The following is a 22,068-nucleotide window of genomic DNA, read 5'->3' on the forward strand; positions in this document are numbered from 1 at the left end:
CTTGCAATGGGATCCATTTCCCAGCAGGAGAAGCAACTGGTGGATGAATGACAGGGCTGCGTCCACACTTAAAACTGAAATGGCACGCTCAAGCCTTTCGAAATCTCAAGTGCTCCATGTACTGCAGTAGGGTAAGCCAAATCCCCAAACCTGCACAATACCTTTAAAACCGATTTGAATAATTAATTCTGCTTCACTAATTATAGGGAGGAAAAAGAGACACATTCCCAGCTACAGGGCATCTGTTTTGGGCTAGTAATATATATATATATATATATATATATATTGCATGTGTGTGTGTGTGCATGCGCACGCGCGCACAGACACACGCGTGCGCACGTGTCTGTCAGGTGAATTTGCAATTCTGTATTCTGTGTGTCTGCATTTTGATTGCTCTTGGGAGATAATCTAGTAGCCACTCTATACCTCCTTATGTTTGTGTATTGTTGCCTTTCCAATAGAACATTTCCTTCATATTGTAGAATCAAAAAACAAGCTCTTTGCAACATAGGAAGCTGCATTATATCAGATTCATGGTGCATTTACCCCTACTCTGAACTGATAGCAGCTTTCCAGGGCATTTGCCTGTGAAGGGTCTTTCTCACAAACTGTGACTTGATCATTGTGACTGGAGATGCTGAAGACTGAACCTTCTGTGTTGCTGAGCTTCTCCCCATACCTGCTGTTGCAGCCTTGCATTATTGAAAGATTCCGAGGTTCACATTTGAATGGGGTGATTGGGGGTGAGGAATGTCCTTTGTGCCAGCACCAAAGTTTAGCTACCGTATTTTTCGCTCTATTGGACGCACCGGACCACAGGACGCACCTAGTTTTTAGAGGGGGAAATCAAGGGAAAAAATATTATTCCCCCCCCCAGCCCCAAAGAGCAACGGACAGGCTGCGCGCTTCCTCTTTAGCCTTGAGCAGCATCTTTAGCCTTGCACAACGGGATGGATTGTGCCCGCTGTCCACCAGGGCTGGACTAGATGACTCCTGGGGTTCCCTTCCAACCCTGCAATTCTGTGACCTCGGAAGTTGTTGGGGGTCTCCACCACTGGAGGCTTTTATGCAGTGGTTGGGGGACCATCTGCCTGGCGTTCTTTAGCTGTGATTCCTACATTGTGAGGGGGCTGGGCTAGATGACCCTCGGGTGGCCCTCCCAACTCTATACAGTTCTACACTTCTGCGGCAGGAGATCCACAGCCACTTCACACAATGCCCACTCCCAATTTTCATTGGAGAGACATGTGGCTTCACTGTCTAGCTAGGTACCCCCCTACCTGCCACTCTTCCCTCACCCCACTTAAGCCGAGGGAATTCCTGCCCAGAGAAGCTCCCAGGTGAGGCAAGGGTTAAGATCTACCTCTGGTAAATGGCTTTGTATCCTCCCTCTTTCCCTTTTCTCTTCTTCTTCTTCTATGCTAGTTCCTTCTCTTGTGTTTTGTTTAATCTGTTTTTATTGTATACTAAAATAAAAGCTGCAAAGTTTCCTTTTTTATAATATTCCCCCCCTCCAAACTAAAACGTTAATCTAGATAAAAACACTGATCCAGAGGAAAATAAAGGGGGTGGAGAAAGGACGAAAAAAGAAAAAGAGGTAGAGATAGAGAGATTTTTAAAAAGTTGGCTTCTTTAGCCTTGTGCAGCCTCCTGCGGCTGGAGAGGCATTGCTAGGCAAAAGAGGAAGCCCGGGCAGTGAGCGGGATGGATCGCGCTCGCTGCCCGGGCTTCCTCTTTAGCCTTGCACAGCCTCCCACGACTGGAGAGATTGCGCAAGGCTTTTCTAGAGGAGGGAGAAGGGACTGACTGGCCGCGTCAGTCCCTTCTCCCTCCTGGGGAAAAGCCCGCAAGAGCCGTGCGAAGCTTGTGTGTGGCTCTTGGGGGCTTTTCCTGCTTGCCTCCCCCCCCCTGCATTTGCTCCATAGGACGCACAGACTTTTCCCCTTAGTTTTTAAGATGGAAAAACTGCGTCCTATGGTGCGAAAAATACGGTACTTCCTTTTCCATTAAACTCAGGAAGAGAAAACATTTCAAATTCAGAACTGCTGGCACTAGACTCCTAGGTTCATGGAGCTATTCCACCCTGACTGCAAAACAACCCCCCACCCCACCTTTTCTTGCTGCTTTTGTGTATAGCGCACTCTTTCTCTCTCTATATATAAATATATATATCGGAGCAGACATTCAGATGCTAGCATTGCAACCGGCCTCCTGGAAACAGACCAAGTTAAGTCAGGAGGCTTGATCTTCTGGCTGGCAACAGATGAGGGAGCTGGGTGTACAGATTAGAATTTTTCCCCGGGACTTGAAATCTTTCTATTGTGGTTGCAGACAGTCTTGTGAGAGCTGAATACAGAACACATGAACCTGGCAGCCTGGCGCTGCCATTTCCTCACCCCCAGGGGACGGGCAGGGGAAAGAGAGAATCTATTCCTCTTGACACAGCATTTGAAGTGCCTGATAAATAACTCCAAATCTACCCCCACTAACAATATTTATGAAGCTTCAATTTTTAATTTGTTGTAAGAGCCTCACTCTGGGAATGGGGGAAGCATTCTTGTGCAGAACCACGCAGCTCAGAGCTGGGCAACGTTGAAGGTCAGCCTGGCAAATGTACTGCAACCTGGAGGGACCTACAACTGATCTAATTTACTGGGGGGGGGGGGTTGAAATGGATGCGGTGTGCACAGAATTCTCCTAAATATTTCTGATGCTAGACACTAGCTCTTAAGCCCTAATGCAGGGATGAGCAAGCCTTGCTATATGTCCTTAGTGGTCCACAGCCATTAGCCCCAGATTTGGGGGAGGGACCACAGTTCCCAGTTTCCATTTGCAGCATCCTCAGGTATGGCCAGGGAGAAACCCCATCTGAAGTCACAGAGAACCACTGCCAATCAGTCAATCCTGAGCTTGATGGCCCAGTAGCCTGAGATGGAATGGAGCAGCTTCCAGTGCTCCTATAACATGACAACCCGACATGCTTCAACAGCAGACATATCAACTGTTTTGTGTACTTGTGAACATTTGCTGTGCTTCATTTAACCCGGCATTGTGCCCAGTGAGTTCAGGGGAGGGGGTGTCACATAACTCATTTTGGAGCTAGCAACCATGGAATTGCAGTTTCTTCTCCAAGTGGGGATGTGTGGTAATTGTTGGCATCTTGGAACAGGAACTTTGGGTCCAGGAGGAAGTCATCAGGCAGCCGTCACATGGTCACAGATCGCAACTGCAAACCAGAGGAATGTTTAGGGCATTTTTGTGTTTGTGTTTTCAATGCCGCTCTATTCCCTTCTAAGAAAGCCCTTCTTAACAAGAGCGGAATCAATTTTGAAAACTTATTGAAATGCCAGGCAGTGACAGGAGTCTTTCCTGTTGAAGCAGTGCAGCTTGCAGCTTGGTAGAGGAGTGGGCTTTTTCTGCTCTTAAATTGTAAGGAGCAGCAAAACCCCTGTGAGTATTATCCTTGAAGCATCCCACAGTGTTGCTTGGTCTAGAGCTTTACACAGAAAGTAAAATGGCACATGCAACAAAGAGGGAGTAGTGCTCCACCCACTGGTGCTTCTATATTTTGGGGTCTCTGCTTTCTAGTTTTTCCTACAGTGCCCCAGATGAGTGTTATGGGAAAAACAAAATGGCAGCTGCCAGTGGACCGACAGCTGCCAGAGCCATGTATCATTGTTTGGAGGAAAGATGACTTCAGTGCATAGGGCTTTCTGGGACACGGGGGCTGCAGGAGTGACCAGGGAATTCTGTGTGCTGGTGATGGGTGTGCATTGTTTTTGCAAGAATGATCTTCTTCCAATAATCTTAGCAAACAATTTCATTTTTAAAAATCGGCTGACTTTTCTCTGAGTAGATTTCTTGATTACGGAGTATGTACCTAACTCTTTCCCTCTCCGCCCTCCCAATGCAGTTACAGATGTAGAACTGAAGCGGCTGAAAGATGCCTTCAAGAGGACCTGTGGACTCTCATATTACATGAGCCAGCAGTGCTTCGTTCGGGAAGTGCTTGGGGATGGAGTTCCTCCAAAAGTTGCTGAGGTAATTACTGATTTCCTTGAAGTGTTGGGGGGGTTGTGGTTGAGTTGCATGCATTCAGCTTGCTCTGGAAATGGTTGCTCAATATCTGTAGTCCTTTATAGCCTCACACTAACCAATATATCGGTCATAGTGTCTCTGCTATACATTTGATATGTATGCGTTGATATGTATGCGTTTATAACATGGTGTGTTGCTGTTTTGTGAAAACTAGCAGTAGTAATCCTAGGGCCTGTATCAGCCTTCCCTTGGCCTGGTGTTGTTTATATGTTTTGATCTACAGCTCCTGTTGTTTCTAGCTGTGGCTGATGGGAATTGTAGTCCAGAATGTCTCAAGATCAGTAGTAGGTTGGAGAAGACTATAGACACCTGCTTTTGCTTGCTTAAGGCTGAAGACAGCTGCAGCGCAGAACATCTGGAGGGCACACTAGGTTAGGGAAAGCTGAACTTTTATGTGCTGGACAGTTCTGTCACACTTCCTGACCAAGCAGTGAGTCACAGGATGAAAGGGTGGGATGGTGCAGATAGGAGAGAAGGTTGGGTTCTCAATGGCTGGGGTCACCAGGGAGTAGGTTTATACCTCCACCACAGCAGACCCTTTGCTCAAGAAGTGAGTGGTTGCCCTTCACTGCTATGGAGAACAGTAGAGTTCTGTGGTGGCAAAATATTGGGTGGGAGGATATACCCCTGCGCTGAGAGAAAGGTGGCGGTGAAGGCAAAATCTGTGCTTTATCCTTGCACTGAGTGACCAGACACTCACAGTTAGGAATTGGGGTGTGTTTTTGTGCTCAGTGTGTAGAGATTAACTGCACTCCACAACTGGGTCCTTCTAGTATACAAGACCCCACAGGAAGCTGCCTTCTGCTGAGTCAGACCATTGGTTCATCTTGCTCAGTATTGTCAACATGGACTGGCAGTGGCTCTCCAGGGTTTTGGATAGGAGTCTCTCCATCTTTGTCTCTAGTCATAACAACCATTTCTTACCCTTATACTCCAGATGTCCAGGGCTGTCTTCAGCAACTTCATTATTTATCCATCTCTGTCATCACGCCACCCACCCGAAAAGGGCTCACAAATCTACACCTGATGTTTGTATGACTTGAGGTAGTAAAAGAGGGCAAAAAACCCCGCAATAATTTCTACCTTCTGCTATCGTTTCCTGTTAATGTTACTCCCTTCTTTTCAAAATAAAGCTCTCCTAGTTCAGTGGCCACAAATATACATTTAAACGAAAAATTAAGGAGAGTGAGGAGGAGAATTGGGCAACTAATAAATTGAATTAATAGTAGTGGGGCCTGCAGCAAATTGTTGCAGGATGGAGTTCTGCTGATCAGGATTTCAGCCACTCTGTTCCATTTCCCCCTTCTGATAGTTCTCTGTTCCCCACAACTGTCAGTCAGCATTCTATGGTCACTGGGCATGCCCATTCTTGACTGGGTTGTTTGTTGGTTTCCTGCCCCCCTTCTGCAAATCTTGGGGTGTCCCCCTGCCCAAAACCCCCCACAAAAAACCTTCTTGTTGACAACTTCCCTCTTGCGTGTGGGTGGTGCCATTTTGGCTGCGTAAATGACGACACTCAGTGCCTGAATGTCAGAAATAGAGGGGATCATAAACAGCTCTAGGGCTTTCCTCCCACACTTTTAGGAAAGGTATATTTGGTTCATAAATAACCTGCTGTGAAAAGGGAAGGGTGTCAGGGCTGATCCTACTTGGGAAAACAGCAGCTGACGCAGATGGTGGTGGCAGCAGTTTTCCTCGCTGGCTGCTGCAGCTTCTCTAAGGAAATTACCGGAATCATTGAGTCTGATAGAATACTATGTTATTAGCTCCCCACCCCCCATCTAAAGATGTCCTGTGTGGCAAAGAGTAAAGTGGGGTAGCAAGTTCTAGGCCTAGGGAGCGGCTTAGAACATGGAAATTGGTGGTTGAAATAAAATATCCCCAAAACATGAAGGCGAAAGTAAAGATGGACAACATGGAGGAGTTGAAGAATGAATTACTTAGAAAGTGATAAGCAAGGTTATAAATTGGATACAAAAAGGCAGTCATGAAAGGTAATAGTAAAGGTGTAGCAGCCTCATAGTTCCAGTTGCAAACAGAGGAAAGAAGTTGAGCACCTGAATAGAAAACTGACCTAAAAAGCCTGAGATGAGACGCAAGTAAACCAGCAAGATTTGGAAGCATTATTGGGGAAGAGATGTAGTTTTTGCATACCAAAGGCTCTGGTTTCAGTCCTTGGCATCTCCAGGGAGGGCTGGGAAACACTCCTGTCTGAAACCCTGGAGAGCTGCTGTCAATCAGTGACTGTTGACCCAGGGGTGGGGAGTCTCTGACCCACCAAGCAATGTTAAGCCTCCAAATTCTGATCAGCCCCAGCCAACATAGCTGGTGCTCAGGGATGCCGGGAGTTGCAATCCAGCAACATCAGGAGGGCCAACAAGTTCCTCCATCCCTGCTGTTGACAGTACTCAGAATCATAGAACTGTAGAGTTGGGATCCTGAGGGTCCTCTTGTCCAACCTCCTGCAACACAGGACTCTTTTGCCCAATGTGGGGCTCAAACCTGTGACCTTGAAATTAAGAGTCTCATGCTTTACCAATGATCCCAGCTTGGTTAGATAGTTTGTGTTCCTAAGAAAATATAATTGAAGCAGGAGGCAATGAGACTGTTGCAGAAGATGCAGAGGCAAAATGGATCAGAAGTAACTGACAGGCAGGAGCTGTTTTATCACAGAAAGGTAGTGCAAAAACCAGAGGCAGTGATGGAGGCCATTAAGGCGGAAGGCAGACTTAGCAAAGACTTGAGTGCAGACAATGAGGAGAGGAATAAGAGGAAATTAATGGAGAAAAAATAAGATTAGTCCAAGAGGGAGTGAATAAAAGCAGGCACTTTCAACAAAGAGCAGCTGATGCAGATTAGTGCTGCAGTTGTTCAGTGGCATGAACAGCCTTCCTTGCTGTTCTGTATCCACACTGTCCTTTTCGAGGGGAGCAGATATAATGCTTTCAAAAACACTGCCATGAGAGAAATCGCCTAGAAGTGACACTCCCGTGCCTTTTAACAGGTAGAAATGTAGCAGGCGAAGTCTTTCTCATCAGTAGCCGTTGATTTTCTAATTATCACAAGGTCTTTAGGTACACAGGAACTCCACCAGAGAAAATAAATGAAGTGGGGCGGTGGCAGGAGTGAGCCAGAAGTAAAATACACTGAGCTGGTTGTTATTAACTCTGTATTAGCCAAATCAGGACCTGCACAGGAGTGCTAACAAACACTCATCTCTGGTAGGTCTTGCCCCTGTGAAGCAGTTGCTGAGACCGAAGGTCCCCACCTCCTTGCAGCTGCCTAAGTCCCCTCCTCCAGAGTTTCCCCCAAGCAATCTGAGACTGCACCTGTGTGAAGCTAACTTCTCCTCTGCCCTCTTTCATGTGTCTCCTGGTTCTGGTTCTGGACATCAGAACCAAGCTCCATTGCAGCTTTCCAGTTTGTGTTACTCAGGGAGTTAGAATGATCAAGCAGCATGCACCAGCACACTTCATGCAGCTCATTCCCAGTAAACCGTAAGGCAGAAATCCCGGCTTTATGTGCCATGTAAACACAGTCTGTATGTGTTCTGAGTATATCTGGAGCACAGATCTGTGCCATCCTTGCTGAACCTGTGGAAGACAACAGATAATCATTTCAGCATAATAATTATTTTCCCAGCAAAGCTAGCTGGGCATGTTTCTTAAAAAATGCAGCAAGCAGCAGTGAAAATGGCAAAAAGATTTCCCCTGTTTATAAAACATTCATTCTTAAATGTTTAAACTTAAAATAACAATAACAACTCCCTTTCATTCCCAACTGTCCCTAGTCTGTAATGTGTCCTGGTGAAATCACCATAAGGTAGAAGGAGGTGGTGCGTTTTCAGGGCTGTGTGTACTGTACCACAAGAGCACAACAACTTCAGTGTTGTGTGTGCACTGTTCAGCTTCTAGAAAAAATCAGCCTTGAAAAATTCAGCTGTGCATTAAGCCGTCCTGTATTTTCCAAGCCCGCATGACTGAGAAGATATGCACGAAAGCATAATGACCGATATCTCAATCTGGAGAGGTGTTGGAATAAAATTTCCAGGTTTGGGGCATGGGCCCTTTCTCTCTCTCTCTCAAATTATATTTAGGAGAGACGTTAGATAACAATCCAGTGCTTATGTACCTGGTGGTGTCAGTGCTTACATATTCTGCATTTTGCAAAGTGGTCAGTAATCTGGAGGTTTTCCCCACACCCCTTCTGACCCTGGAGGCAAAAGGGGCATGGATGACCCATCTCCATAGTATCGCATGCTGCTACCTTCATTCTGCTTGATAAAGTGGTTCTCTGGTATAACCAGCTGTTAACCAGGACCTTCACGAGAACCACATGATGCAGTCCATGCAACATGAAACAATTTCCCAAATAAAAACACTGGAAGTTCCTTTTTTCAACTGTGGAAATTTTCTGGGGGCTCCAACCACAATATTTGGGTAACTTTCAGAAATTATTCATCGCAAGAAGAGAACTTGAAATTTATAGAATCTCTGCAACTGGGTTTGAATGGTAAGCAAGTTACTGGGACTCGTGGCTGTGGTAGAAAAACCTGAAGGGGCAGGCAGCATCTAGTAAGGGCTCAGAAAGTGTCAGAAGCTTGTTCTATATAATTTTAAAATCCATTTCAACCTGGAGGCCATCTGTGATATATACAGCTATTGATTTTTCTGGTATGAATGATTAGGTATCTAGGCATCTCCCATTAAGTGAAGTCAGAACTAGGCACAACCTATTTCTATCAGGTGAAATGGGCTAATGATTTTTTTTTGTCGCTTGAGAAGCAATTATTGATAAGACTCTGCCTGCATCTTTTGCAGATGCTGTTGTACATGTGCACAAGAATAAGGATTTGAGAATAAATACTGAGTGTCCGCAGAGGGATACAGAGCTCTAACACAGGACATGACTCTAAGTAACCTTCAATTCTACGTTGAGTCTGGTAGTTGGCACAGACTTTGGACTCGTGAAAGGCAAATCAAGTTTCTAGGCCTCATTATTTGGAGGAGAGGTTTGGAAATGTACACATGGTTATGGCAGAATAGGATTAGGTTCATTGTAGTGGAGAGGAAGTGTAGCATTTACTGTTTCTCACTTAACCATGCCTTTCCTTCTGCCAAATGCGCACACACAAAAGGCAAGATTCTCCAAACTCTGTATGTTGCCATATTCTTGCTTGGAAAGCTAACAGATAAATATTTTTACATACTAGGGGAAAAAATTGCTGGATTATTAGATTGTTGATGCAGAATATTACCTGATTTGAGTCCAGTGTATGGAAGCATGCTTCATCCCAGAATGGAATAACTTTTTGAGCTCCCAGGTTGTTGATATAAATATTACTAAATAGCACAATAGGTGTACATACATGGCTCTACATAGAGTAATGCAAGCAAAAAATGGGTCCCTCTCTCATAGACTTAACCTAGTGAAGGGAGAGGCAAGAGCAGTGGGTCTGAGTAATATGCCATTGCATATACTTGGCCTCATTTTGGATTTGGGATGGAGGCCAGGAGTGTTCAGTCAGGGGCTTTCTAGGAAAGGTGGGTTTTTTACATGAGGGAATTTAACAGAAGAGGGAGCAGGAGTGCTGGGCACAAAGGACTACAAGGTGACTGTTTTTAGTTCCTTTTGGGAGCCAATTTCAGAGTTTTTCCAATGCCGGTGTTTCCCAAGACTAGCCACATTTCCCCATAACTTGCCACTGCCTTGCCTCAGCTTGAGATGAACGAGGCAGGTGGACATGGGGGCTGCTGAAATGAAAGCTGGCAGTCAGGGGATTGTGTGTGTTTGAATAGAGCTCATGCCAGTTGTTTGGGCTGTTGCACTAAGGCAGGTGAAACCACAACTCACACCAGCCATCATGTCTAGTGATTGGGGATTATGGGAGGTTCAGTCCAGCAACACCTGTAGGGCCACAGGTTCTCCAGCCCTTCCATTCCTCCGAGGACAGAGACACCAAAGCAGTGCCTTTAGTCCTCTAAATTAGGGAGCATTGTGTTCAGTGTTTACCTGTGGATCTCATCAGATGTGGTATGTTTATATGTACAAGCCTCATCTGAGCCTTAGTCAAGCTTGGCTGCAGTTTGTCCCACTGGTGTGGTGGTAAACTTTGAAATGTAGGTGTGCTTTGTGGCAGCGCTCATAGCCACACCTATTCTTAACACTATACAAGAGGAGTGAGGAACCTGTGACCTTTAAATGTTGTTGGATTTCAACTCCCCTCACCACTGGCCAGACTGGCCAGGGCTAATAGGAGTTTGGAATTCAACATCTGGAGGGCCACAGGTTCCCCATCCTTGTTATATAATGCAGATTAATTTTTGACCAATGCCAACTTTTTTCACCCCACCCTTTTTATTTTTTGCTTAACATCCAGCCTGATGAAGAGTTTTGGTGGACTCAATTGCTTGATTGCTATTTTGTTCTGCTTTGGTTGGTTGGTTATAATGAAGGGATTTTCTTTCCAGTTGGCGGTTTAACTCTTGGCTAATATAACCCACCTCTTTCTTGGGAGTTTATCTCCCAAGAAACTTATTTATTTGGGATGCAGAAAATTGTCAGATAGCTCTCTGGGAGATGTTGATGTCATCCCTGCTATGAAATAAGAAGCTCCTCTTCATCCCTGTTCCACTGCACCACTGGCTTGCCCCATCCTTTTAAAGGCATCATTTCCCCAAATATCTGTTGATAGGAATACATTTATTTATTTCTGAGTTCAGCTAGAAGGTATACTTCACTTCTGCACCAAAATATGCTTTTATTTTTAGAGTATAGGTGAATACCTGCCCTACCTGCCCTCAGATGAGCACCTTGCTTATTCATTTATTAAATTGATAAACAGCCCTTCATTTGAGGATCACAGTGGTTTTGAGTATAAAAACATAGAAATGCACAATGTGATAGCAAAGAATGACAATACCCCCTGTTTAAAAGGCCATAGATTATTTAAGCAGTGAAAGGCCTGGCTATAGAGGAATGTTTTCACCTGATGTCTAAAGGTATTTACTAAGACTCCAGGCGAGCCTCCCTGAGGAGAACATTCCACAGATAGGGTTTGGTTGGCATCTATCTTGGGAGACAATGGAATAGTGTCCCTTCAGGAGCCACCACAGAAAAGGCGTATTCTCATATTGCCCCTCCCTGGAGCTCTCATACTGGGGGCACACGAAGAAGGGCCTCAAATGAAGATCGCAGGTTCCTGGTTAATTCATATTGGGAGAGGTGGTCCTTGAGGTATTTCGGTCTTGAGTTGTTTAAGGCTTTATAGGTCAAAACCGGGTTATATGCTCAAACTGTCTTGCCCTGGTGAGCAACTTTGCTGCCATATTATGCACCAGCTGAATTTTCTAAATCTGCTTTAGAGGCAGCCCCATGCATAGTGCATTGCAGTAATCAAGCCTAGTAGTTACCGAACATCGACAACAGAAATTAGACTATCCCTGTCCAGATAGGAGCACAGCTGTTTGCCCAACAGAAGCTGATGGAAGGCACTCTGTGCCACCGAGGCCACCTGAGCCTCAAGAGAGAGCAGTGAATTTGGAAGTATGCCCAAGCTATGTACCTGTTCCTTCAGAGGGATTGTAACCTCATCAAGAGCAGGCATCCGTCCTTTCTAGGGAACCCACCCACTAACAGTGCCTCTGTCTTACCTGGATTGTGCTTCAGTTTGTCACCTTGCGTGAGTCACTGTCTTAGGGATGCTGCCTCACCAGGAGTGACTGAATGATTTTCCTGCACCTGATGGGGTTAACGCATAGGATTTTTTCCAACCTTGCAGGAGGTTGTTGGACAGAGGCCAAGCCAGAACAGCAGCTCACAAAGAGATTCAACGGGCAGCCTCCTTTTCAGGGCAGGGCATTCTGCCTGGCCAGCACCTTGACAGTGATTGAATGATCCAGTCACGATTGATATAGAAACATGTCAGAATAGCTGATCGGAAGGATGGAAGATGAGCAGGGCGTTGGGTGGAGACATAGCGGACAGCCTCCTGTGCGGCTGGGAACTTTGGGCTGCCAGAAGCTGTCGGTAATTTAACTCCTCGCAGCACACAGGGGTGTCCTGGCACACAGCTGGGTAATTACCGCTCGAGGAGGTGCTTCGGCTCCACAGTCAGTTGCTTCTTTTCCTCCTTTCCCGTAAATATGGCAACCACTTTTAATTGCAGTGCAAGCAGATTTGTTTAGAAGGAGTCAGCCTTTTTTCCTCTTCTCTGGCACAGATAAATCTTAATAGATATCATGGAGGGAGCTGGGCATTCTGAAGAGTAATCTGCTCCATCAGTTTTAGAAGTGTAACACCCACACTCTTCGTCTTGAAAGCAGGCTGCTCTCCACACATCACACAGCAAGTGTATTTTCAGTGTATTGTCAACAGAAAGGGCTGTGAGGTAAATATCGTTGCATCCAAAGGTGAGATTTGTGCCTGCAGCTTGTGCCTGCGGGTCTGGAGAATTTCATGTTTTATGTAAATCATGTGTAACTTGGTTTGAATCTTAACATTGGCAATTACTTAGGGCAGGCAAGGCAGTCTTGTAGTCTTACCTGAAGGATGGTTTGGTGATTTTAAGAGAGCTGCACACCTGGTCACTTATAGCAGCTGTGGTGCGGAATTGGAGATTCAGTGTCTTGTGATTCCCAGGACCTGAAGTGTTCCGGGTTGTCCTGCTAGTGTCCCTGCTTGAACTGTCCACTTCTTCTGATCATGAGGTCTGCGTTCATCCATCTGGCTACACTAAGGTGGCTTACAAAATAGAGCTACAAATGTAAGCACCAACAATAGAACAGTTAAAGAACAGTGCATAAAAGCAACTGTGTTTGTTGACATCAAAATAAGACAGAACTGAAAAATAAACACAACCTATTTACCACAACAGACCGATAGTACTGTGCCACACGAGTCACTGCTGGTATTCAGGCTTTTGTGAAACAAGAAATAGGGAGCTAGTGCACAAAAGGGTCACTAGCCTGCAGAGTTTTATTAGACCACTGCGGACTGACAGAAATGCTGGTGTAGAGGTGGGAAGCTTCCATCCTCTTGCAGACTACTTGGTTTCTCTTTTGGGACTAAAGCAGCAGTTCTCAACCTGTGGGTCCCCAGATGTTGTTGGACTACAACTCCCATCATCCCTGAGCTCTGGCCTTGCTAGCTAGGGGTGATGGGAGTTGTAGTTCAACAACATCTGGGGACCCACAGGTTGAGAAAGGCTGGACTAAAGAAAGGACAAAGCACTCTATCCCTCCTCCACCAGCTCACTTTGAGCACTTGCATACAATCCCTGCTTTTTGTGCCAGCCAAATGGTTAATACAAAGCTGGATCAGTGCTTCCTGATGTGTCAGGGTTCTGGTTGAAACTGACAGCATGTCAACAACTGACAGCTCATGCTTTACATTCTGTGTTTTGAGCAGTGGGAGGGAGGAGAACTCTACTGTTCTGCTACAGCTTGCAGGGAAAGTGGAAGAACCACAAAGTCCATTCCAGACAGGCAAATTTAAGGCAAAGCAGGCCTCTCTGAGCAATTCAGGACCCTGGACAGCTCCCAGCTGGCTGAGCTATAAAAGATGTTGTCTCAGTAGAGAGCTGGTATCACATGAGCGCTTATGTATGCTGAGGAAGGGAGTTGGCTCTACCTCCTTGACAGTGTTAGAAACTGAAATATGAAAGCTAGTAGCTAAATGGCACCTTAAACCTAGGTTATGGGCTCAACAATGGAATGTCTAGGCACACTTTTATAACAACAATACAAAGCTGAAAATGAATGAACTGCCGCTAAAATACTCCTTTTTCACGTGCCCTAGTTCTTCCCCTGCCCCACCCCTCTGATATCCTTAAGAGGGTCTCTTCTCTAGTCTTCAGAGAGTAGCTGGAAGTGGGGAGGCAGAAAAAGATCCTTCTTTTCTTCACTCTGCAGTTTTAATCTAAAATCTTTGGTGCAGTACTTCGCCCAGAGCTCATAAACTGCTCACGCTGATGAAATTCCCTGTCACAAAATGCACCTAGAACAATGGGAGTTTCAAACACTTCTCCTTGAGAAGATGGCTGTGTTGACTTTGGGGTCCCTTTTGTGATTCTGTAGGCACTGACTTCTGTGCTCTGTAGTGGAGGGGGTGTTAGCAGGGGCTTGTGCTCTGAGGAAGATGGTAAAGCTACATCCTCAAGTCAGGAGGGTCCATGGGGAAGTGAGCAGTCTGTATTTCTCCCTCATCAGGGATCATGACAAGACTAGGGGAGAATGCTGCAAGCCTGGGACTTGCTCCCCGCTTTGCACCCATGCAGAGGTTTTGGGAAGAGGGACATGTCTTGAAATGTGTAAAGTGCATTAGGTTGCTGTTGTGTAGAAATACTTTCTGGAGACTCTCTGGTGCCCCTGAGAACCTACACAGTGGAGAGGTAAGGAGGCCATTTGACAACTGTTGAATGGTCTTCTTTTTGAAAAAGTGGGACTGGCCTATGGCAAGCACTGGAGAGGGCAATCAAAGCTGAAGCTCTATGCTACCTGGTTACTGAATCAAAGCATCTGTCTCTGCTGGTGTTTTGTCTTGAAACTCGTGGTAATCTCTTGCATCTCAGTCCTTGTAGAGCAGCAGGGAGTGAGGGTATCTCACCACAACTGGCACTAAGGAGAATTACATTTCTGGCACCTGATCATCCCTTGAATGTTTGTGTGGTCATTGTGAGTCAATGTGGTAGCCTGGAATGTCCCATACATTTTATGTTGCTGTCCTATTCCTATGTCCGCTGTGTTGTTGCCACTCTTCAGGTAAGTTTGCCCTCAAGTTAGCTTTTGCTTTGTCGCTGTTGCCAAAGCTGCTTGTTCATCGTCATTCCTGTGTTCCAGGTTTGCCTCATGGGGCGTGTGCAGTTGCTTTGCTTGTGAGGAATGATCTCCCAAGTTTTTTTTTTACATGGGACAGATTCCTAGAAAATCCTTGAATTAGCATTGTTGGAGGGATAACTTGGATAGACTTTTGCAGTTGGAAGCAGACTGTCTTGAGTTAGATAACCTGTCTCTGCACAAAGCAGTTTAATACTATTACATGTATATTAATTTCTCTGAGAAGCGCATCAGTGGCTCCTTCCTACCCCAAACCTAGTTTTATCTTCACAACAGCTCTGTGAGGGAGGTTAGATTAAGGATGGCATAAGGCCACTCTGTGTGCTTTGCAGCTGAGTGGAGATTTCAACCTCAGTTTCCCTCAAACACTGTCCAGCAGTCTAACCACTGCACTAGAACTTGGAGATATCTGTCTACTAGAGCTGTGTAGTGTGTTAGTGGGTTTAAACAACTTTAGCATATTTGAAGCATGCAAAAATGTGATTTTTAACAGAACTGGAATCTAAGGAGCTGGCACATGAAGCCATTAATGCACTTGAATCATATCTGCTTAAAGCTATGCAGTGGGCCTCTCTCTGAAGGTGGCAGAAGCTGTTTTGAAGCTGAGCATTTACCAAGCCCAGGAAAATAGTCCCTTGGCTCCTTGCAGTGTTTTCTGAGAACCAGGTGCTGCTTTACAATAAAAGGACCTGAAATACACTCTCAGGGCTGAGCTTCCTTGCTCAAAACAGGCCCTTTCTTCCATTTGAGGCCCTGCTGTGTTTTCAGAAAGTCAACCTTGTTTAATAGCCAAGTAATGTGAGTGGATAAAATGGCCGCAACCTGCTGTGTTTTTGTTTCTTATCTTCCACGGATGAAATTTCCAGCATACTCGGGGGCTGAACATTTTTTTAAGACTTTCAGCCTTCTCGGAAAGGAAGCTTCAGAAAAGAAACACCAGCGATGAGAATCTGGATGGCAACAAACTTGGCTCATTTATTCACTCTCATTTATTCATTCCCAATTTTGAAGAGTTACCTGCCTTCAGAAGAGACATGCCCAGAATGGTAATCGCTTTGATCCAATGTCTCTTAAGAAGTAAGGTTCTGGTTTAAACATGGTCCCTGTTTATTGGCCATGCTGGCTGGGGTAAAGGAGGTTCGAGGCCCAGCAAGATCTGGAGGGTCCCAGGTTCTCCAGCCCCGATTTACACCAAACCTGAGCAATCCAGAGACCTCATAATGCCTGCCACTAGCTGGGGCTTGCAAGCTGGAGGGCACAGAGCATGGGAATTCAGTTTTGTCAACAGGAACAAGATAGGGAACTAATAGGAACAGCAATTATGGCCTTTGTCTCTGGCAGTAAAAAAAAGACCCTGCTTGGAAGGGTGTGTGCATGCCAGTTTCCATGGAACTCTCCTTGCTTGGGAGCCTAGAGCAGGACAGAAACTAAAAGGTCACTCTCTGCCTCCAAGTTCCTGTAGTGCTTGTTTGGAACCAGTAGCCACTACAGGTATGGGGAGGCATCTGTACATGTGACTCCTTTGGAATGGTATTGAAGTCTTTAAGTTGGCCTTGCAAATAAAGTCAGTGAACATTATTAGCCTGTTAGTAGTGCACATGCCTGAACATGCCAGCATTGATGATTAGTGACAGACAGACAACCTGACAGGAGGAGGAGAGCCCCACTCCCTTTCAGTTTATTAAACCTGCTCTGCCTAATCACCTCCAGTTTACCTCTAGAAAACTGGAGGAGACTGCTTGTGATATGACTGCCTGGGCTAGAATGAGAGGTTGTGGCTTTCTATGTGCCAGTGTCCAAACTTTAGGAGAGCTGGCATCAATTGTTTAGGGAGAAGCCTTTTTAAATCAGTTGTAAATAAAACCCCAGGCACTAGGAGTGCCTGATATTTATGCACCTTGAAAATGCTCCACCTCTGGTTCTTGGAGAAGCAAGACAGGCTGAGTTATTTTAGAAGCAGGGGGAGATTTGTCCTATGATGACTTCTCGCATGACTATCGGACCTATAAATAATCACCTAGTGCTGCAACCTGAAGGGTAGCTAATAAGTAATATGATATACTGTGCGTGTCTGAGGACAAATGTGTTGGAACAGGTTTGTAGGCCCGTGAGGCTTGAGAGGGAGGTGACAGAATGGCCATGCCACTGGTGACTTAAGTATGAATGTTCATTCCCTCCCAGAGTAGCTGACGCAGTGACAGGCTTGGTGTAGGTCAGCTGTGGTCCTCCTGATGTCGTTGAACTCAAAACTCACATCAGCCTTAGCCAGCATAGCCAATGATCAGGGATGATGGGAGTTGTAGTCCAACAACATCTGGAGGACCACAGGGTTCCCTACCCCAGAAAATAGAAACTAGCCAGCTTCCTTGTGTTTCCTATCAATTAGTGGTGGGGAACCTTTGGCCCTCTCTTTTGAGGGACACATTGTGCTCCTTCTGGGGTAGTTTGTTCCCCATCCTGCACTTAGCTCTCACTCATGGCTCCTAGAAACTGTCAGCATGTGACAACAGCCACATCCTGGGAACAGCTTTGGTTGGCCGACTAAACTAGGTGAGGGTAGCCAATAAGTCTCAAACCCTCATTGAGTTAGGGACTTCCCCTGTATGTGAAGACAGGCTCTGGCGGATTGAGTGGATGAGAGCAATACTGGGTCTAACAGTTAAGAAGGCGGTTTCTGCACATGGTACCTCGGGTTAAGAACTTAATTCGTTCTGGAGGTCCACTCTTAACCTGAAATTGTTCTTAACCTGAGGTACCACTTTAGCTAATGGGGCCTTCTGCTGCTGCCACGTGATTTCTGTTCTCATCCTGAAGCAAAGTTCTTAACCCGAGGTACTATTTCTGGGTTAGCAGAGTCTGTAACCTGAAGCGTCTGTAACCCGACGTACCACTGTATAGGGAAGTGAGGGGCAGATGGGGCTCGTCAGCCTGGGAAGGTAGCCCACCTAGGAAATGGAAAACACATCCTAAACCTCCACTGCTTGCAAGACATCTTTGGGAGAAGAAAAGTCCAAGGAGTAAACTTTACACAAATTTGGAGTGGAGTCCCTAAGATAGCTGGATGGTGCCTTGAACACCTCCTTCCAGCAACTCCTGCAACTAAGCAGGTGCCCAATGTATGGCTCTGCTTTACTTTGGAACACATCAGTGAAGCCAAGAGCAGGGACATTGTCTGGGCAGCCCAGGACCTCCATACCCGCTGCCTGGGCTTGTGCCCTGGGGAGGTCACTCCAGTGCTCATAATGCAGCCATGCTTGCTGGAGCTGAAGGGAGTTGTAGCTCAGCAACATCTGGAGGGGCAAAGGTTCCCTGCGCTGGCTATAAATAGATAAGCAAGGCTTTAACACTTGTTTTTAGAGTGGATGGGAAGTTTTCACTCGTAATAATAGTGCTTAACATTGCTTTAAAGTACTCAGAACCACTTTACCTGCCTTGGCAGTCAGTAGCTTTGCCACCCACATTACAGATGAGGGGAGGGATGGAAGGAGGCTAAGGAGGCGGCCAAAGGCTGATATGTGAGTTCATATCAGATGCAATATTCATACCAGGGACTTAAATCACTTGCAATCCCACTTACAGTGGGAAATGTTAACTAGCAGCCACTGGAGAGTTCTTCCTGTGTCATAGTCCTGCCAGCCACCCGCATATTAAAGTCCTGTTCCTACTCAAGCTAAGATGCACAGTTGGGAGAATAATATATGTGTGGCTCTAAACCACCTATTGAAACCATGTGTCGTTTGGCTTTGGGCTAGGGGCTGATGGTTGTGCCGGTCAGCTCTGTTGATGGGGCTTGGTGTAAATGCTGACTTCTGGCAGTATGGGGTGTGGGTGACTTGGAGATTCCCTTCTTGCAAAGGCTTTTGATTTTTGTTAGTTGGGTTTAGTCGTGCATGTTTGTCTATGGGATCACTTTGTACAGAGGTAGGTTTGAGTTTCACACTGCAGTCTTCGTCTACATTTACACCCAGGTAAGTGTTATTAGGATTAAAGCCTGCGATGCCAGGTCGAGATCGCCTTACATATCCAGGCTTTTAACACACCTATTACCTCTTTGGAGGTGTTCATTACTTTTTGGTCCCAATGTTTGCGCTGCTGCTGTTTTTATGAAAGACTGTTGTTAGCAGTTGAATTACTTTTTATTGTTTTGTTTTTAGTTTTATTGTTTGAAGACTTTAGGTGGGGTTGCATGGTATAACATATTCTAAATGAATAAATATTCCTTCATTCCAGAATCTGGGTTGAAATGGAGAGGCAGTTGCTTCCAGGTCCTGCTTGTGAGCAACTAAGAACTTCTGGCTGACTACAGCTGGAAACAAGATTCCAGTCTAGATAGACAGATTCGGGAATGCATTTAGTTTGGGAGTTTTGTGCTACGGTGGCCAAGCAAAAGGATTAGAATCTTGTCTGCATGAAGGCATAAAGAGTAAAGTTTTCTCACTTTCTTTTTGTAACTTTCAGGTCATATATTGCTCTTTCGGTGGCACGTCCAAAGGACTACATTTCAACAATCTGATAGTAGGCTTAGTCCTGCTAACGAGGGGCAGAGATGAAGAAAAAGCAAAATGTAAGTAGCGGCACTGTCTGTTTTTTGGGGAGGTTCACTGTGCACTTGAGCTACTTGCAAGAAAGGCAGGATATAAACCTAATATTTGGGGTGGGGGTGTGAATCAGACACCTTCCCCCACAATCCATAACTTTGGACATACAGTGGAACCTCGACTTACACCCGCCCTTTGTCGCGGACGTTCCAAGTTGCGACCGTGGCAAACTCGGAAGTAAACACCAGGTTTGCCTCAATTCGTGCATGCGCGGAAGCGTCTTCCATCTGCGCGTGCGCACAAGTGGCTGCCGCCGTCTGTGCATTCGCAGAAGTGCTCTGCCGCCGAATGCGCACGTGCACAATGGCGCCTCTACTAGCGTCCAGTTTCGCCCAGCGGATGGGCCTCCGGAATGGATTATGATCATAAGTAGAGGTTCCACTGTATCAGGTTGCATTTCCCTCCATTCATTTTAAATGGGAATCTAATGTTCAGTCAGGATGGTTAGACCATTAGAGTGAGGCGGAGGCATTCTATGAAAGAAACTTGAGACTTTCCACTTAGCATCTCCCACTCTCTGCAGAAGAATCAAAATAAATTCAGTTGGAATATTATATTTGCATTCAGCTGTAAATGGTATGTGTGTGTGTGTGTAGAGGTATAAAACCTTTAGTATAAAAAATACAAAGGTAAGTAACAGTAACAAATTAAAATATTAGAATCATTATAGGCTCCAGGTACTGTTCCTGCAGACGTAATTTCATGTTTTGTATATAAATATTATCAGCTCCAATTTAAACTGGCATCCTTGTTGATCCCAATAACATAACTGATTAGCAAAGCCCTTTTTATGAGTGCAGAAAAGTAAAAAATCAGCCCTGTTCAGAAAGCTGTGCAAGTTAATTGGTATTGCCAGCTCTGTTGCACTGGCGTGACTTGAATGTTTAATTATTCTGTTGTTGGTTTTTTGCTCAGACATTTTCAGCCTGTTTTCAAATGAATCCGGGAGCTATGTCGTCCGTGAAGAGATGGAAAGGATGCTTCATGTGGTCGATGGGAAAGTCCCGGAAAGCCTCAAGAAATGCTTCTCGGAGGTATTTCCTGCAGTTCCTTATCTCCTTTTACTGGATAACCTGAGGATGAGGGTGAAAGTGTGGAGCCCTGACCTCCTGTCCGAAGTAGCCTGCAGTGATTTGCAGAATCAGGATCAGGTCTACTGACCAGATCCAGTTCCACACCCTTGTAGTAGGAGATTGCAGACTTGATAGGATTAGTCTCTGCAAGGTGCTATGCAGGTGTCAGGTTGCACCTGAGGTTGCTGAAATGAATAAGCTAGCCCTGGCTATTGCAGGGAGGCATTCATGCGTCTGGTTCTTCAAGCCAGCCATCTCTTTGCTGGCTGGAGGGGTTCTGGGAGTTGTAGTCCAAACCATCTGCAGGGCACCAGGTTGCTGCTTTAAACTCAGGGGTGGGGAACTTGTGGCCTTCAAGGTGTCACTGGACAACAGTCCCCATCACCCCGGATCACTGGCCATGCTAACTGGGGCTGATGGGAGTTGGAGTCCAACGTCATCCAGAGTGTCAACAGTTCCCCATTCCTGCTTTCAAGCATTGCCTTTTCTCCTGCTTCAGTGACCTCATAAACTGTGTCATTCCATATCAAGTGATCCAACATTTTTATCTCATGTCATCCAATTTTCTTAATATTTTGTACACTTGTTGAATGATCTAAACTAAGTTTAAATCTTTTTTTTTTATTTATCTCATCCCGTTTGTGAGTTATGAGGGTTTGAAATTTACAATTTTGGCCTTGCTGGACTACCCAAAAACCTTAATAGCTCAGCCCAGAAGTTAGATACTTCAAAACTAACATCACCACCAATCTCTTCAGAACTTCACTGGCTTTAATGTGACACGTCACATGATGGACTTACTTTAAATTTTAAATTTAAATTCCAAAAAATGTATTGATTGTTAAACATTTCTAAGAGCTACCTGCAAAATTTCATCTTGCGATCTCAGTGGGATATTTTTTTTTTTTTTGGTACATACATGTCTGCCTTATTGAGTTCTATTTAGGATAAATGAGGGGCATTGGGGACTTCTCACAACTCTCAGGAGCCTTAAGAAATGCAGGGTGTGAATGTGGCCAAGGCTGGGTCTTCTGCACTGTATCATTTGTATCCCACCTCCCAAAGTCCCATCTCTTGTTCTCTTTCTCTCAAAATGTGGAAAGCGCCCATCATCCTTCGAGGGAGAGAGATCCACCCCTCCCCAGACTCCTAGTCTTCCTTGATGAGAGCACGAAGGACTCAGAAGCACCTCTCCAAAACAGCATTAAAAACCCCCAACTCCTTTCCAGTGTTGTCTTTCACACTTCTGATGCCTGTCCTCAGGCATAAGGGCTACAGCTCATTAAAATTCTTTCCACTAGAAGCAGTAGGAGAGAGTCTGCTGCAAGCGTTTGTATAAATGAGAATGAGAATGTCATATACCTGCCCGTTGTGTCCTGGGTAGCATAAATCTAATCAGATGCCTCGTTTCAAAGTTGATCAGCGGTGCTTTCCCTTGGAAAGCAAAACAACAGACTGATAAGC

General features: G+C 45.5%; 1 protein-coding gene across 6 annotated transcripts in view; it reads left to right on the forward strand.

Annotated features, from left to right (window-relative positions):
* USP32 (ubiquitin specific peptidase 32) overlaps positions 1–22,068 on the forward strand; it is a 122,531-nt gene that overhangs the window by 33,722 nt on the left and 66,741 nt on the right. For all 6 annotated transcript variants that reach the window (XM_083587381.1, XM_083587384.1, XM_083587379.1 and 3 more), the window contains exons 2-4: positions 3,914–4,041; positions 19,392–19,497; positions 20,447–20,565. In XM_083587381.1, the coding sequence (XP_083443507.1) occupies positions 3,914–4,041; positions 19,392–19,497; positions 20,447–20,565 (353 nt within the window). The remainder of the gene's footprint in view (positions 1–3,913; positions 4,042–19,391; positions 19,498–20,446; positions 20,566–22,068) is intronic.

Source organism: Podarcis filfolensis, assembly GCF_964270895.1.
Source record: "Podarcis filfolensis genome assembly, chromosome: 15".
Classification (NCBI taxonomy): domain Eukaryota; kingdom Metazoa; phylum Chordata; class Lepidosauria; order Squamata; family Lacertidae; genus Podarcis; species Podarcis filfolensis.